This window comes from Arctopsyche grandis, chromosome 2 (genome assembly GCF_051622035.1).
Source record: "Arctopsyche grandis isolate Sample6627 chromosome 2, ASM5162203v2, whole genome shotgun sequence".
Lineage (NCBI taxonomy): Eukaryota > Metazoa > Arthropoda > Insecta > Trichoptera > Hydropsychidae > Arctopsyche > Arctopsyche grandis.
In genome coordinates this window covers 8,206,463-8,222,398 of record NC_135356.1, presented here as the reverse complement: position 1 = coordinate 8,222,398, position 15,936 = coordinate 8,206,463, and the positions used below count along the sequence as shown (strand labels likewise).

The following is a 15,936-nucleotide window of genomic DNA, read 5'->3' as shown; positions in this document are numbered from 1 at the left end:
CCAGGTAATTTTCCGATCGATTATTTAACGAAATAGTAAATATGGGCAAAATTTTCGACTCCGACTCTAACTTTATGCTTCAACTTTTTATTAAAATCAAATTTTCTTACCAACTTAAATTGTTATTAATAAAAGTAACAGCGATTTTCAAAATATAAAAAATTAAAGCAATTAGTAAAATTACTAAAAATTCACAAGTAACCTAATTAATTGAATTATTGGTAATGAAATAGGTATAAATAAAAAGTAAGTACATTCATAGTGTATTTGAATGAATTTCGTACACAAAACAAATCAATTTAATAAAAAAAAAAGAGTATGAGATGGAGGAAACAATCGGTTTTGGCCTTAACACATCAAAATACATGCAATTCATTGATTTTATTTATAATGTAGTTTAAATTCATGATTTTATTAAATTTCAATTTATTCGTGGATTTACTTCAATAAAATTGAAGAATCAAGTTGATACATACAATTAAATAAAATAATAATAAAAAGGAGTCAGAGTCGGTTGATTTTTTACGCCCCCAACTCCATTAGAAATGCTACGACTTCGCGACTCCAACTCCACAACCCTGGTTTTTTCAAAAAAATTAACAGCAAACACTGACAAAATAATGTGATACGTGACTCCAGGTCGATCATTTTCTATCAAAGTTTGCCAATTTATCAAAGTTCATTATTGTAACGGTTCCTCACCAAATTGGCCACCTACCTAGGGTTGCCAGGCGTCCCGATTGATCGGGATTGTCACAGGTTTTAAGCCTCGTGTCCCAGTGTCTAGAATGAACCTTTTGGGATGTCCGTATAGCATATATTTTATCCCACTTAGTCATATTTTAAGTCGAGTATTGTCTAATGATGTGCCGTCAGTAGACTGCAATTTTCGATCATATCTATGTATGTAATTGACAAATGGTCAAAAGTCAAATGATTGATAACATATGAACGATAACTCCTTGACCGACCATAAGCTAATCAAATCAAGTAAAGTCACTGGCCAATTAAATACTTGTGTATATTATCGGTTGCAATAATATTTATCAGTAAAACGTAAATGACCTCAAAATTCTTCTAAAACATAAACTCCACACTTTTTAAAATACAATTTGGCAGAAAGAAAAGATCTAAGATCTTCTATCAATGTTTTTTTTGCCAGATATGACGTATGTATGTGAAACTTAAAACACCGAACGCCAAAATGCTACACAAAGTCCAATGCACTCAAAGAAGTGTGGAGCGCTGTATGCTCAGCATAACGAGAAGAGATAGGAAACGGAATAGGAGGGTGAGTGGGTAGTGGATAGAGTGAAGAGATTGAAATGGCAATGGGCAGGTCACATAGTTAGAAAAATGCTTGAAAGGTGACAAAAGAAGTGCTAGAATGGTACCCAATATAATATAATATAAAGGGTGAAAGGAAGCCCGCAAGGAAGATGGGTAAACGAAATTAGAAAAATGTATGGGATGAGATGAATAAGAGTTGCACAAAACAGAGGCGAATAGAAGCGTGTTGGAGAGATAGGCCGTCATCAACTTATCACAGCACACATACCAAATATACAAGGGTAAAATTAAACAAAAACTGCCATGGAATACAATTATATTTTGAATTGATTTATGTATTTACAAGCCACAACCTAATTAATTGTAGCAACAATGACATATTAATAGATCAAATCAATACATTCGGTATTTGTCGACAGACCGTGAACCATTCACATTAACTAATTCATTAAACTAAATCCTATTCATAGAAAAAAAATCACCTTTTTCATAAATGTGATACATTGAAACGTGAGAGTACATATATTTTATAATCTGAGATTGCGTGTCATACATCTATTCTGTGAAAATAGTCATACATACATATATGGTTAATTGAGTGTGTGTTGTGTAGAAAAGACAAATGCTTTGTAAAGACGAATGATACTAATAATAATGAAATGTGTGGTTAGGTAGTGATAAATTACTTCTTCAATGTAGTGCCTCGCTGAGTGAGACCTTCGAATCGTCTAAAAGTATAATTAATAAAGACCCAATCCTTATATACCACTTCGCCGTCTTGGGGTATGGGAGCTGCGGCTGAAATTTAAATACAAAATTATACACATATACATATAACACATGAAAATATGTATACATGTTACAGTCGAAGTATATTTTCAGTTGTAATATAAACTATATATCTACAAGCGCAAATACACTTTCAACAATGTGCGCCAGTTGTAATACAACAGTTGAGTTTAGACAGCTCTGATGTTTGTACGAATGCTATAGAACTCGATAATTCGTTAATATTTACTAGGTATCACGAATAAAGGTAATGAATATCGTATTACGATAACTTAAATAATGTGCCCAAAACAAAAATGCTACTTTCCAACTCAATTTACTAGTCGAGTGACGTTTTTACGAAAACCTAACCTCTATATCTAACCTGGTAGCAACTTATAGTTGAACTGAATTTTCAGTTGTAATATATTTTGATTAGTTGGAATTTAATTCACCATATGAATCAACTTACGTGGGTAAGACGGAATATATTCCAACTAGTCAAAATATATTACAACTGAAAATACACTTCAACTATAATGGTATTTGGTACCAGGTTAGATGGAATATATTCCAACTAATCAAAATATATTACAACTGGATGATACACTTCAACTGTAACATGTATATACAATGATCTGAAATGCACACGTACGAATTTCCAATTTGACATCGGGAAAATCGTCAAAGTTGGACGTGTCATCTATGCTCTTAACCTGAACGGGAATAGCGGCAGGACGCTCTCTGACATGTTCCCAGTCCACACCCCGGAAGAAGGCAGTAGACTGTACGTCCGCAATACCCCTAGTAGCTCCCAACCTGCAATTCGACAATTCAAAACAAATAGATAACTTCATAAGAAGTCTCGATTGAACTAATGTGACGTGACAAGGCCAAGGGCGCATAAACACTGAATCTTACAGCACAGCTTGCCTAAGTAGACTCCAGCTGTGATGGGCGTATCCTCATGTCATTGCTAATTCTTACGATCTTATTATTTCGACAAGTTTCTCCAACATTTCTTCAAATATGGGAATCACCGTTATCGATCACTGTCAAACCTATGTCAATACAAGGATAAAATATCACCGAAAACACCCCAGGCGTGAGTTTTGGCCATTATATCCCTAGTTTTTTACGTGTGCAAAACTATAGCCATGTCGCGTCACATCGCTTAGAAAATACAGGAAGGTTATAAGAAAAAAAGTATAAGTAGAAAAGGTTAACCCTTTGAGACGTCTTTTCTGTTGAAGGCCCGCCATGCTAAAAATTAGAGGTAGGACCGGAAGCGCGCCGTCTATTGTTCCATTATTGTAAATGCTTTGTAAAAAAGGTTCGGCAAACCTTTAACAATGCATTTACAAAATGTGAACAATTAACAGCGCGCTCGGGTTCCGCTCTTTACTAATATATCTTGCAACAATATAAAATAAACAAAAGAAGGTAATGTATTTTTCCAAAACTAGTTCCATCTTCTTCATTGTTGTTGAAATGTAATGCTCACTATCTAAATGCCAAGCCACAATCTAAAATACTCAGCAGTCAGGGATTTCCATCGAGAAATTCTGCTTTGGTAATAAATTCAGAAATTCCCGTGTAAACCAGTCTTACACGACCCATGTTCAATGCATTTTTTCAATGCTACCTGGAAAGGCTTTGCAAGTAGTATTCTTGTTTACTTTGTACATGCTCAAAATACAACGCCTATCAGCGTCTGTCAAGCCCATAGACTTGGCAAAACGCCGATCGGCGTTGGTCAGCATTCAAAGGGTTAAGATCCCACATGATATTTTAGAAGCAGTACAAGATAGGTTCTCCTGGAAATGGTTGAAAGGTATTGTAATTTGGGTAAAGTTCTATAAATCTTTATATATAATTCTAGACATAACCATACAACTAATCAGATGTAGAAGAAATGTTCAGATGTAAAAAAACAAAATAAGGAGTATCAAAAATGTAAGAGGATTATGGGAGATATCATCACGCAAGAAATAGAGGAAGAGTAATATGTAAATACATCTATGGGCTACCTGCGGTCTGGTTCCGAACAGAATCGCATAATTGTCTCTTTAGCTTCTTCCGAAATCGGAACCTCAGGTGGAAATATGAGCGTTTCGCGCCATGACATCACTTTCCTATACGTCTCCTGAGGATTGTCAGAGCAGAAAGGCGGATATCCGATGAGCATTTCATACCTATGTAAAAATTTGAGGTTAACACACATTATATACATATGTAGATAAAAAAAAATAATAATAACAAAAAGTTCAACATTATCTCGATTAAATTTAGCCATTAAAGTATACAGTATATACATATGTATGAGCACATCATGCATAAGTGGTTTTTTTTTAACACTCCTGTCATGAAATTGTGAACAGTCAAATAATAAATGAAAGGTTTAGTTTTACATTAGAATAGATACTTAAAACTAAGCATATACAAATGTATTTCTTAAATCAACCCGTGAGTAATTTCTTGACATTAGCAACTTAGTGAATATTTATTATTATAAGCAATTGCAGAAAGAAATAACTGTTATACAGAGTGCACTTCAGCTCGATGCAAATATTTTAGGAGGTATTAGATGAGGTCATTTAGAAGCAATCCAGCCACACTTACCTTAGTACCAAGTATTGTGACTTTCAAGATAATCCATATTTATTCCGCACCTGCAGAACAAATTTATTTGTTTTGTTCTGTCGGGGCGTTTGTATAAACGATCTTTGTATCAGAGTTCTAATAAAAATTGGCGAAATATCTAGATAAATGATATACCATTAGAAAAGGCATAGTCCAGAGAGGTTTTGAACATCTTAGGGTGCTGAATTTTTTTGTTAAACTTGAAAGTTGCCATGAGATAAACAATTTCCGTCACTTTAACCAAAGTTTCCGACATTTCTAGATGCGTGTTTATGTATATCATGGAATAAATACACACTAGAGTAACAGAAAACAACACAAAAATAAAGATAACACTGTTGATTATTGTATTAATAGCGTATAATAAAACCGTAAGACTTGGTACTAAGGTAAGTGTAGCCAGATATCTACTAAATAACCTCTCCTAAAAGATTTGCATCGATCTGAAGTGCATAATTTTATGAATTTGCTATTATATTATATAAAAATAGTTCCAATGTCAAACAATTACTTACATGTTGAATGTCAACGCAATGTAATCCTTCAATGAGTAATAACAAAGCCATCGCGATATTAACATTTCAACTTCAATATTAGGTTTCAATACGAAAGCGTATGTTAAATCAAACTCAACCCATCAGCTGATTGAGACATACATAATAACGTAATCACAGATCAATTCAATATGTGTAGCATTTTAATTGCAAAAAACGTTGAATTATTGCCAATTTTTCTAATACTGACAGATCTAGTATGTAGGTATACGCATGCCTTATTTCAATTCCATCACAACGACTTTGCTACTAGCCAGCCTTATCCAGTCAAATCACATTATAATAAACTTTAAAGAACATATTTAACTATACTGAGAATATATTAATATTATACTGAAAATTCGTTATAAAATATTTTTTTTAAATTATTTGCTATACTGATAATTTTAAAATTTGTTATAACAGAATTTGACTGTATTTATATTCATCTGAAAACCAGAATACTTCTAGATTCAGTAATAATTTACATAAATATTCGCATTAAACAACAATACACAAATATTAAATATAATAAATTTGATGAAAAAAAAATACGCATGTGATTCAAATGATGTCAACTTAATTTTTACTTGATTTATACTATGAATTCATTTAAGATTATATAATCAATAACTAAAAAAAGTTAAATTCTCATAAAATCAAACTAATTTTAATTTCTTGATCCATTATACACATCATGAAACGCGCAAATTCATATTACATACTATTAAAGTATTTAAAAAATCGCTGCAACAGCAAAAACGCAATCAAGTTATATTCCAATATTAAACATTTGCACTCATTACTTCTATATATTATTATAATATAATAATTATAAATTACTTAATAATCTAACAAACAAAAAAGGCACAGTTTATCAAAGATAGAAATAGATCATACATTATTACACCCAAGCTCCACCAATCAGCTTGAGATCCGTAGCCAGTTTGAAGAAAAACCTCTGGCGCTATGTAATCCGGAGTACCGACAGTGCTATATGCTAGAGCCCTACGGTTCTTCTTCCACGATTCAGCACGACGTTTGGAATCCATAGGACTACCGCTAGTAACAACTGAAATTCGATACAGAATTCAATCACTCAAACTGAACGAATTTATATATGTATATATGTAAAGACAATTTTAATAAACGTTAAAAAATATTACTGAAATCCGACGGGGTGGCTCTGGACAAGTCCCTGTAAAAATCTGTGCGATGACTTTGCTTCAAACCAGTACATAGCCCAAAATCGCTTAACTTTATATGACCTCTTGCATCTAACAATAAATTATCAGGCTTAATATCTCTGAAAAAACAAATTAAAAGCACATTAAAACAAATACTCAATGAAAAGACCACAGCAATTGACTCAGTCTGTAACAAGAAAGACGGCAACTTTTATTTCATAGTCAGAATCAGGCCCGGCTCGAGGATATATGGTGCCTCTAGGCAAATTGGTTTCAACCCCCCCCCTTCCCCCCTCCCTCATTTTAAATTTTTAAACAATAAATTACATGAAGACAAAAACAAAAAAATTAATTAAAATTTTTATTCAAAATAGGCACGTTTTATGAATAAAATTAAATATGGATATCTATGAATTAATTCGGTAATGAAGACATTAATTTATATTCAACAATGAATTGAAGAATTTTATAGAGTGACATTTCTTCTTTCGAATACGATTGGTTAAGATATTTCATGAAGCAAATCCATCCCTGATATATATTCATATATACATAAATACATATATTTGAGCGGTATTTTATATAAAATACAATTCAAAATTACCATTTGTACCGACGACAGTTTGCTGTTTTACAAGTTTTATTCGCGAGTCGTTGATATTTGACAGTTGACTTCCTGCGTTCCTCGTAAATTATAATATTTTACATTCAGTATTGTTACTTCGAGTAGAAAAATTGAATTGAATATAGAATGTTGTATAAGTTCAAAGAAAGACAAATTATTATTTTTTTTTCAATTAAATAATCAAAAAAAGAAAAATGGGGGGCGCCCCGCAGCGCCCCTTGTCTATGGCGTCCTAGGCAAGTGCCTAGTATGCTGCACCTTTGAGCCGGCCCTAATCGGAATATAGCATAAATGAAAACCTGTTATATTTAGAAAGATGCTCTTGTTCACTATCAACTCCTAGTTAATTGCCCAGATGCTCGAACTTTATTTCTCAAACAAAAACAAAACCGAAGTCATCTTCAAATTGATCTACAGAGCAGTGTGGCAAGTATCCAAGTAACAATGATGAGATATGAAAATACACTTACCACATGCATGTACGTTCTGAATCGATAATGAGTCGGTGTTTGAAATAAAATGGATTCATCTGGGAGAGCTCGGTTTGGTTTGAAGGTAATGTAATTCAATAATAAACTAGTAACCTGTGTATGAATCCAAGTTTATGAATACTGTCGATGGCAAGCGCCGTTTCTGCCATGTAGAACTGCGTGCACTCTTCACTAAGCGTATCTTTCTTCATCAACAGGGTCATCATGTCGCCGCCCGGTAAAAATTCCATTATCAAGTACAGATTCATCGGGTCTTGAAAACTGTAAAACATCTTGACCACCCACTGGTGGTCGGCCTCCACCAAGACATCTCTTTCAGCTCGTACGTGGGCGACCTGCCCACCCGAAAACAAAAATCAATATTAAATAAAAAACAATTATATTTCAAATGAGTCATTGTTTGATCCACCGTACCTGTTCCTTTTCAAGCATGTCGGCCTTTCGCAAAATTTTCATTGCATAAACATGCCCTGTGTCCTTTTTCTGTACCAATCTCACCTCGCCAAACGCCCCCCGTCCGATGACCTTCGAAGGAATGTTTAAACTATCAATAACTAGTGTTTTTACCCGGCTTCGCTCGGTATTTGTAATATAAACCCCTTAAACTAATAGTAAACATTTTAAATTTATTTGAATATTCATTTATTTTTCTATGAACCAACAATAGTCACATACAAAATCTCTTTCAAAATTATATATTACATATAAAAAAATACACTAATTCATCAACATGAGGTTTGTACGTAAGTTCGGAAAGTATCCGAAACGTGTATTTTTGGATCCATGTACATTGAAGAGTAAAATCAAAAAACCGGAAATCAAATTTTGGGATTGTATCATTGGCAAAACCATGACACTATTTGAATATGATTTCTAATTTACAATAAGTTTAAATGGTAAAATCCCACAGATTACCTAAACACAGTCGACTTTAGAGAGTCTTAAATTAATATTATGAGCAAAATTTATAAGAATTGTAAATATGTCTTTGAGCTCTTTTTCCTATTATGCTGTATATTAACATTAGAATAATATAATACAATGATTACTAACAAAATTAAATTAAAATTGTAAAATAGAAAATGAGCAGTAGATCAGTAGCTATTAAAATAGATATAAGATGTATTGTGAACATAATTTAGTTAATAAAAAGCATTTAAAAATCAAAGGGTAAAATCCGTAATGACATCATGCTAAAGTATTAATTTTACTATAAAAAAAAGCATAATAATTTCCGGTGAACAAAGAACTTTCTCTCCAAAGAAAGGGATTTTTGTAACTACATACATTGCTTTGAAAATTGGATTAAACCACTCAATATATCAAGTGAATAGCAAAATTATCCAAAATGAAATTGATTTCAGTATAACGAGAATGCAACAAGTCGGCTAGAGTGCTCCAAAAGCCGACTTTAATAAGTGCTTTCGGAAGTGGGAGAATAATATTAGATCTTTCTCAAAGTCTCATTGTTATAAAATAATACTAAAATTACCTTCAAGGATTCAAAATCTTCAACGCCGAGACGCGAACGTTTAAGTCGCAAAAATTCCGTCTCTTTTTGGGCATGTTGAAGCCTTTTCTCTTGCTTTTGAGCTTCGGTTAAGCCTTCTTCTTTAAGAGATTCTTCTAACTTAGCTAATCTGTTGAAAAAAAATAAATATACATATATGTATATATAGATATATTAAAAAGCAATGTATAATCTACCAAAAGATAAAGTAATAGGATAACGATGCAAACCTTTGTTTCCGTTCCAAATGTTGGACTATAAGATTGCTGTAATAATTTTCAAGCGTAACCTTAGCCTTGGTTGCTTTATCCAGGGTGTGGCCGCTGAAACGGATAGGAGTGTCTGTTGCGGTCATCTCCACCCCCACTGAAACGTTTCAAATGAAAACTCTCAATATCATATGTCGACTCCGAGCGTATGTGAAAACACAATTGAAAACAACGACGTACCGAGGGGTGTCGGTATTGGCGTTTCAGGGGCCACCGTAATACCCAAAGAGTAACTTGTAGAAGACAGCTTCCTCTCTGAATGTATAAAATGAATATATATTTAAAGTATATGCAGGACGTAAACAAATTTATATACAATACATTCGGTTTGTTCATGTAAATTATATACCGTATATATTATCATATGAAATAAGATTTAGTTGACCATATATCAGTGCAAGCTGTCAAAATTATCTAGACACAAAAAAATAGCGTATAAATAATCAATTTTACAAATGGCTTCAGTGTTAGTTTTTTTTTTTTTTAGTGGACAATAGCCCACTTTAATATGCGGTCTCGCTTTCTCAGTTCACGCGTGTGACACTGAGACTGAATAATACCGACCCTAACAACCTAATCTTAAATGAATAGGGCCAACTTAACTTAACCTAACCTATCCTGACCCTTAACCGTTTGCCCGCGGCCGTCTTCTATGGAAGCTTTGGGCGACAAGTCTGTAGCGCGGCTGTCTTCCATATAATTTCTGAACTTTGCACGGGATTTTGAGCCTCATATGCGCCTATTTCAATTGTTTTAAGGTTCAAAATTGGTTGAATATATTACTGATAGTTGAATGCCATCTATTCAATTTGCTTAAAATGAATATATACCAGTCAAAATTAGTTTTTTGTGGAATCATTCTGAAACCTAGTTTATGTGACATCACGTCTCAATTGTATGAAGAATGATTATTTGACAATTAAGCCAAAACTACGAGATATATTATGTATTTTATTCTTTAAAATAATACTTAATGTGTTAATTAACATATCTGGTTACTGGAGTAAATATTAAAATCTGTATTTTAAGGTCGAAAACTCGATTGCCAAATTCGCGAAAAAGGTGCCGCGTACAGGGCTTGTTCGCTATATTTATTGCCACAGGCAAAGGGTTAAATAAATAGATGTTGGCTGCTAAGATATGTTTTTTTTTGTAAAAATACTGATGAAATAAAACTAAAAGAAAAGATAAAATCGGCATCCTCGTTAAATAAAACTAAAAATAAATTAAAATAGACACCCTCCCTCCCCTTAACTTTTCGAAAATTCATTGCATCGAATTTCTTGATGTTTAAAAATATATCTACCTACTACATATGTACATACGTAGAATGTGTTGAATACTTAGGTACAATGTTTGACCATAGATGTCGTGTAAAATAAAAAATGGATGTATACCTGTATACATAAGCAAATAATAAAGTTGTCTTGGGAAAGATTTTTATCTGCAGTGGTTTTCTTATTTGCTTTCCGGAGCGGAAATAATGGATTATGATTTGATTGTGGCTATTTGCAGGTACTATATCTGCAAATCATTGGCTATTTCCAGGTACTATATCTGCGAATTATTGGCTATTTGCAGGTACTATATCTGCGACAAGCGCAAAGCCTTCTGCGCATACGCGTGAACTGTCACTGTCAGCGTGTTTACTGTTAAAACTTTGTTTTAAACCTCTTAAAATTTAGTTCGAACTCGTTAAGTGACGTAGAGGTAAAAATATAATCCAAATTAGTTAATATTATTAATTGTTAGAAAATTATTATCATATACAACGTATAATAACCACATACAAGAACAAGCCGCGAACTAGCTAAATGATATAAATCTATTATAATAACGTGCGAAATCTATTTGCCTCATGTATAATGAACGATTGATTAAACAAGTCTAGCATACATTAAATATAAGAAATTATAATCGGATTATAAGTTCACACGCATGCGCAGAAGGCTTTGCGCCTGTCACAGACATAGTACCTGCAAATAGCCTTATGATTTTGGTAGATAGGTTGGATTTGGTTTGGACGATCGATCTGGACTATATGATCATTCAGATCTTGCCGGCAACGAGATCGAATAAATTTTTGAAAGGATTTGAACCCACGACCCCTCAACTGGTAAATAATTGCTTAGCCAGCGAGTTACGCTGTGACTCAAACATGGAAAATATAAATAAAATTCGCAATTGAAGCGTCTAAATAAGACTCATTTAAGACGCAGTTTTGAAGATGGTGTTTTAACAAAGCCAAAGTCGTGAAAAATTCCCCTTTTCTTTTTAAGTTGCATTGTACGTGTAACGAATGTGTATGGCTTCTTGTCTGTGGCGAGAATGAATCATCAAAATCGAATATTAGAGGTTAGCCTGTTCGTCGCATTGATTAATGACATTAACACGGTACATATTAAGGTACAGTGCTATATGTAATATAATCAGTGTCCGGAATAGTCATTGTATGAAAAGTTGGCATTCGTAAACGTGCTGTACAGAAAAAATCACCAAACCCATATTTTCTTGTCTGGAAAAGGTCTTATGCATATATAAATATGTATGTATAAAAAAAAATACAGTCTGAACTTTTGACATTGGAGACAGACGCGTTTTTTTTTAAATCGTAAACATGCTGTACAGAAAAAATCACCAAACCCATTTTTCATGTCTGGAAAAGGTCATATGCATATATAAATATGTATGTATAAAAAAAAACAGTCTGAACTTTTGACATTGAAGACAGACGCGTTTTTTTTTAAATACTCCACAGTCTTATTTTTGCATAGGTTTTTCTAGTTTTTTTTTTCTTTAAAATATTATATATAATTATGACTAAAATACTGTGTAATTAAATCAGGTCTGTGGAGTCAGATCAAAATTTACCGACTCTGACTCCAATTTGAACAAATTTAATAGCATGGAATAAAAAAATCACTAAAAATTTACATGTAACCCGATTTATTGAATTATTGGTAATGATATATCAAATATCAAAAATAAATATATCAAAATGTGTGTAATTCAACGATTTTATTTATAATTTAATTTAAATTCATGATTTTTATAAAGGAATCATTAAATTCAAATTTATTAGTCGATTTACTTCAATAAAATTAGATACTTCTAGTTCACGCATACCGTAATACTGTTAATTAAAAATAATAATAATAAGGAGTTGGAGTCGGTTGATTTTTTACGACTCTGACTCCACTTGAAATGTTTCGACTCCTCAGCCGAATTAAACTCGAACTGTATTAAATGCAAATTTCGATTTGAATTTTCGTATTTATTACGGCACTAATATTTTACTTGAAATGAACAATTGATGATCAGTGATAGTAAAAGAACCTTCGCATTCCTCAACAATTCTACTTGAATTGACGGTAATTGATTTAATGCTGATAAAAGAACATCATAAATGATTGATAAATGCTGCGTAAATTGTAACCTAAAACCTAAAATAAATGTTAAATCTTTATAGAACATTTGTCCAAGTCGCTTAATTGCTAAGAATTAGGCAAGGAACGACTTTCTTTTTTCAAATATAAACTATAAATTTGTAATGAAAACATTCACAACACAATATATGTATGTACATAGGTACCAAAATTGAACAAATTTATTAGAAAAAACATTAAAAACTTTAGCTTAACAAAGAAAATACAAGGCAAAAATGTCAATACTGAGCAACGTTTTAAATTTTTCCAATCAATACGAGACAACAAATCAGAAATGGGTGACCCGTCACCGGACCGAATGTCAAAAAGTCGAAAATGTTCGTTTACCATGTATACATATGAAAAACGGTTAGTATACATATCAGTGGCGTGCGGTAAAATTCTCTCTCCCCCCGTCGTACATCCTCACTTAATTTGCGCGAGCAGGATACAACAGGAACAAGAGGAACAGGCTTTTCCTCCCGTATTAATGTGCGCGCGCAGAATACAGGAGGAAAAGCCTGTTCCTGTTGAATCCTGCTCGCGCAAATTAAGTGAGGATGTACCGTTTACCATGCACCCTAATTTTGATCTTTCGATTTTCGATCTTTGCCTTCCGATATTTGCGTTTTCAGGCGTTTCACATTCGGGCCCGTGAGGTAGACCCGGTTCCAGTAGGAAAATCAAACAACCCCTCATAAAAATAATTTGTATATATATGTACATACATACATATGTATGTATGAAGGAAAGAGTTAAGCAGTTATCGAGCGTGCCTAGTGTGAATGGACAGAGTGCACTACCTAGCAAGTAACCGTATATGTGGTACTTGCCCTTCGGCAGGTCTGACGTGTATCAATTAGAACCCCTTGCACCCCCTTGATCCTACATATGTATATATATACATATATACGTATATATATATATATATATATATATATATATATATATATATATATATATATATATATATATATATATATATATATGTATATATATATATATGTATGTATGTATGTATGTATGTATGTATGTATGTATATATATATATATATATATATATATATATATATATATATATATATATATATATATATATATATTATATGGTAATTATTCCCCACTATAGGATTGCTCACATTTTTCTTTAAATTTATACCAGGAAGGCCAATGCGCCGCGCCTTCTTGGCCAGAAACATTGTACATTTGATACAAGTATTATTACACAAAGTAAATACATATTAATCAACATCCACAGAGACATCTATGGTCAAATTTGTAAATTTGCAGCATTTTTTTAAACAATTCAGCGAAATTCAGTAAATACAAATCAATCAACATCCACAGAGACATCTATGGTGAAATTTGTAAATTTGCAGCATTTTTTTAAACAATTCAGCGAAATTCAGTAAATACAAATCAATCAACATCCACAGAGACATCTATGGTGAAATTTGTAAATTTGCAGCATTTTTTTAAACAATTCAGTGAAATTCAGTAAATACAAATCAATTAACATTCACAGAGACATCTATTGTGAAATTTGTAAATTTGCAGCATTTTATACAATTGGGCGAAATTCGCGATTGCTGAAAGCTCGAGATAGGCGAGAAAATGGGTAGGGTTGCCAATTTGTTGGAACCGTTTCAATGAAAATCAGATAAATTGGCAAACTCTGACAGTAAACGATCACAAATCCAAGGTCTGGCCAGCAGAAACCAGTGGGATTTGAACCTGTGACCACTTTGTCAAATATACGCTAACCACTAGTTCATTCTGCTGGTTTACATGGGTATTGCATATGATTTTCAATTGGTTTTTTTTGTGTACAGGATCCTCGTGCGGGCAATCCTCTTGTTGGGAATAATCATAAAAACATTTCATTGTATGTATATTCGTAACTGAAAACGATTTCACATCGCATTCACCTATGTAATTTTAACCCTTAATTCTTTTCACTAGTACTTTTTTAAAACTTAATATATGTACATTCTGGGATGATTTGATTCAAACAGATTTACTTTGCAATTAAAAAAAAAGATCATTGGCAAATTATTAACCTTCTTACATTTTTTTCCACCACACCCTCCATGTTGAAAGCAAAACTTTCACACAAAGGAAGAAGATAGAAAACGTACCATACAATTACCGAAACACTTACAGACATTCGATTGGACAATTTGAAAGGGTTTTTGTGTCATTGACACATTTGACAGAAGTCATGTCACCTGAAAAGTACAATACATACTCAGACATTTAAGACACAAGAGCAACTGGCATTAGTACCGTTACATTACAAAGAGAACAACGTCACGTTCAGAAGGCTTTCATTGGTCATGGAAAATCATTAGCGAAAGTACAATAGGATAGACAGGTGGGGGGGTTGGTGTGTGGGGGGGGGCGACGGGGTGGAGGACCGGGGGGGGGGTTACTCACCGATGGGGGCGATTGTATTAGATGATGTCGAAGGCTCGAAGCATGTCGGGGGGCGCAGCTCCAGCTGCCACCTGCCGACCACACCTCAACATCCGTCCCACACAACGCGAAACCACAGACTGAGAAACGAGTGATAGCGTCCCCCCCCTCTTCTCTCCCGTCGCGTTAAATTCCTCACAAAGTAGTGCTGCCAGTGTCACAATTCGAAATCGATTTTTCGTAAATCGAATTATTTATTAATGCCAGGACTTTTCGAAGCGTAGTTTTATTCTGTAATGTTATTTGATCAAGTTCTCTTCATCAAATTAGATAAGAGATACATAATATCTTCGGTAAACGGATTGTTGCGCAAATTGCAATCGCGCGCACGACAATCGTTGCCACAAAAATCGTGAATACGGAATATCTGGCAATATATTCGGTTCGGGTTTGGTGCAAACGATCGAAAAGCGCCAGACAGATTGAACCACAGATTAACTGGATGGCTGCTTTAAATGCAATTCTCGACTTCACGAATGAAAACTTGCACATCAGATGACGAGTAATCATTCGATGTGCACAGATGCAATTATTAAAATTGAGTTGGATCTTTCTGGCGAGTTTTTAATAATTTAATAAGGAAAAGTTCGGAATCAGAAGCACAGAACGTATACAGGGTAGGTATGTCGGGACTTCGAGCAGTGCGAGCAGTGCGCACGCATAAGGTACACGTGCCATTAATCTGTGGTTCAGTCTGTCTGGCGCTTTTCGACTGTTTGC

At 33.6% G+C, this 15,936-nt stretch overlaps 1 protein-coding gene across 1 annotated transcript; it reads right to left on the bottom strand.

Moving 5' to 3' along the window:
* Window positions 1-241: 241 nt before the first annotated feature.
* LOC143922872 (serine/threonine-protein kinase tricornered-like) lies at window positions 242-15,363 on the bottom strand. The gene is made up of 11 exons (XM_077446255.1): window positions 15,178-15,363; window positions 9,497-9,571; window positions 9,278-9,413; window positions 9,030-9,177; window positions 7,952-8,062; window positions 7,631-7,872; window positions 6,401-6,540; window positions 6,135-6,306; window positions 4,089-4,253; window positions 2,714-2,877; window positions 242-2,088 (listed from the first exon to the last, which is right to left on the bottom strand). The coding sequence occupies exons 3-11, from the start codon at window positions 9,400-9,402 to the stop codon at window positions 1,973-1,975; spliced, it is 1,383 nt and encodes a 460-aa protein (XP_077302381.1). The 5' UTR covers window positions 9,403-9,413; window positions 9,497-9,571; window positions 15,178-15,363; the 3' UTR covers window positions 242-1,972.
* Between the last annotated feature and the right edge of the window lie 573 nt (window positions 15,364-15,936).

Excerpts from the sequence above, each read along its gene's own strand:
- LOC143922872 (XM_077446255.1), bottom strand. The coding sequence starts at position 9,402 with ATGACCGCAACAGACACTCCTATCCGTTTCAGCGGCCACACCCTGGAT. Across the intron at positions 7,873-7,951 it reads ACATGCTTGAAAAGGAACAG|GTCGCCCACGTACGAGCTGA; the intron begins GTACGGTGGATC and ends TCGGGTGGGCAG. Across the intron at positions 2,089-2,713 it reads CGATGTCAAATTGGAAATTC|CCGCAGCTCCCATACCCCAA; the intron begins GTACGTGTGCAT and ends TTTAAATTTCAG.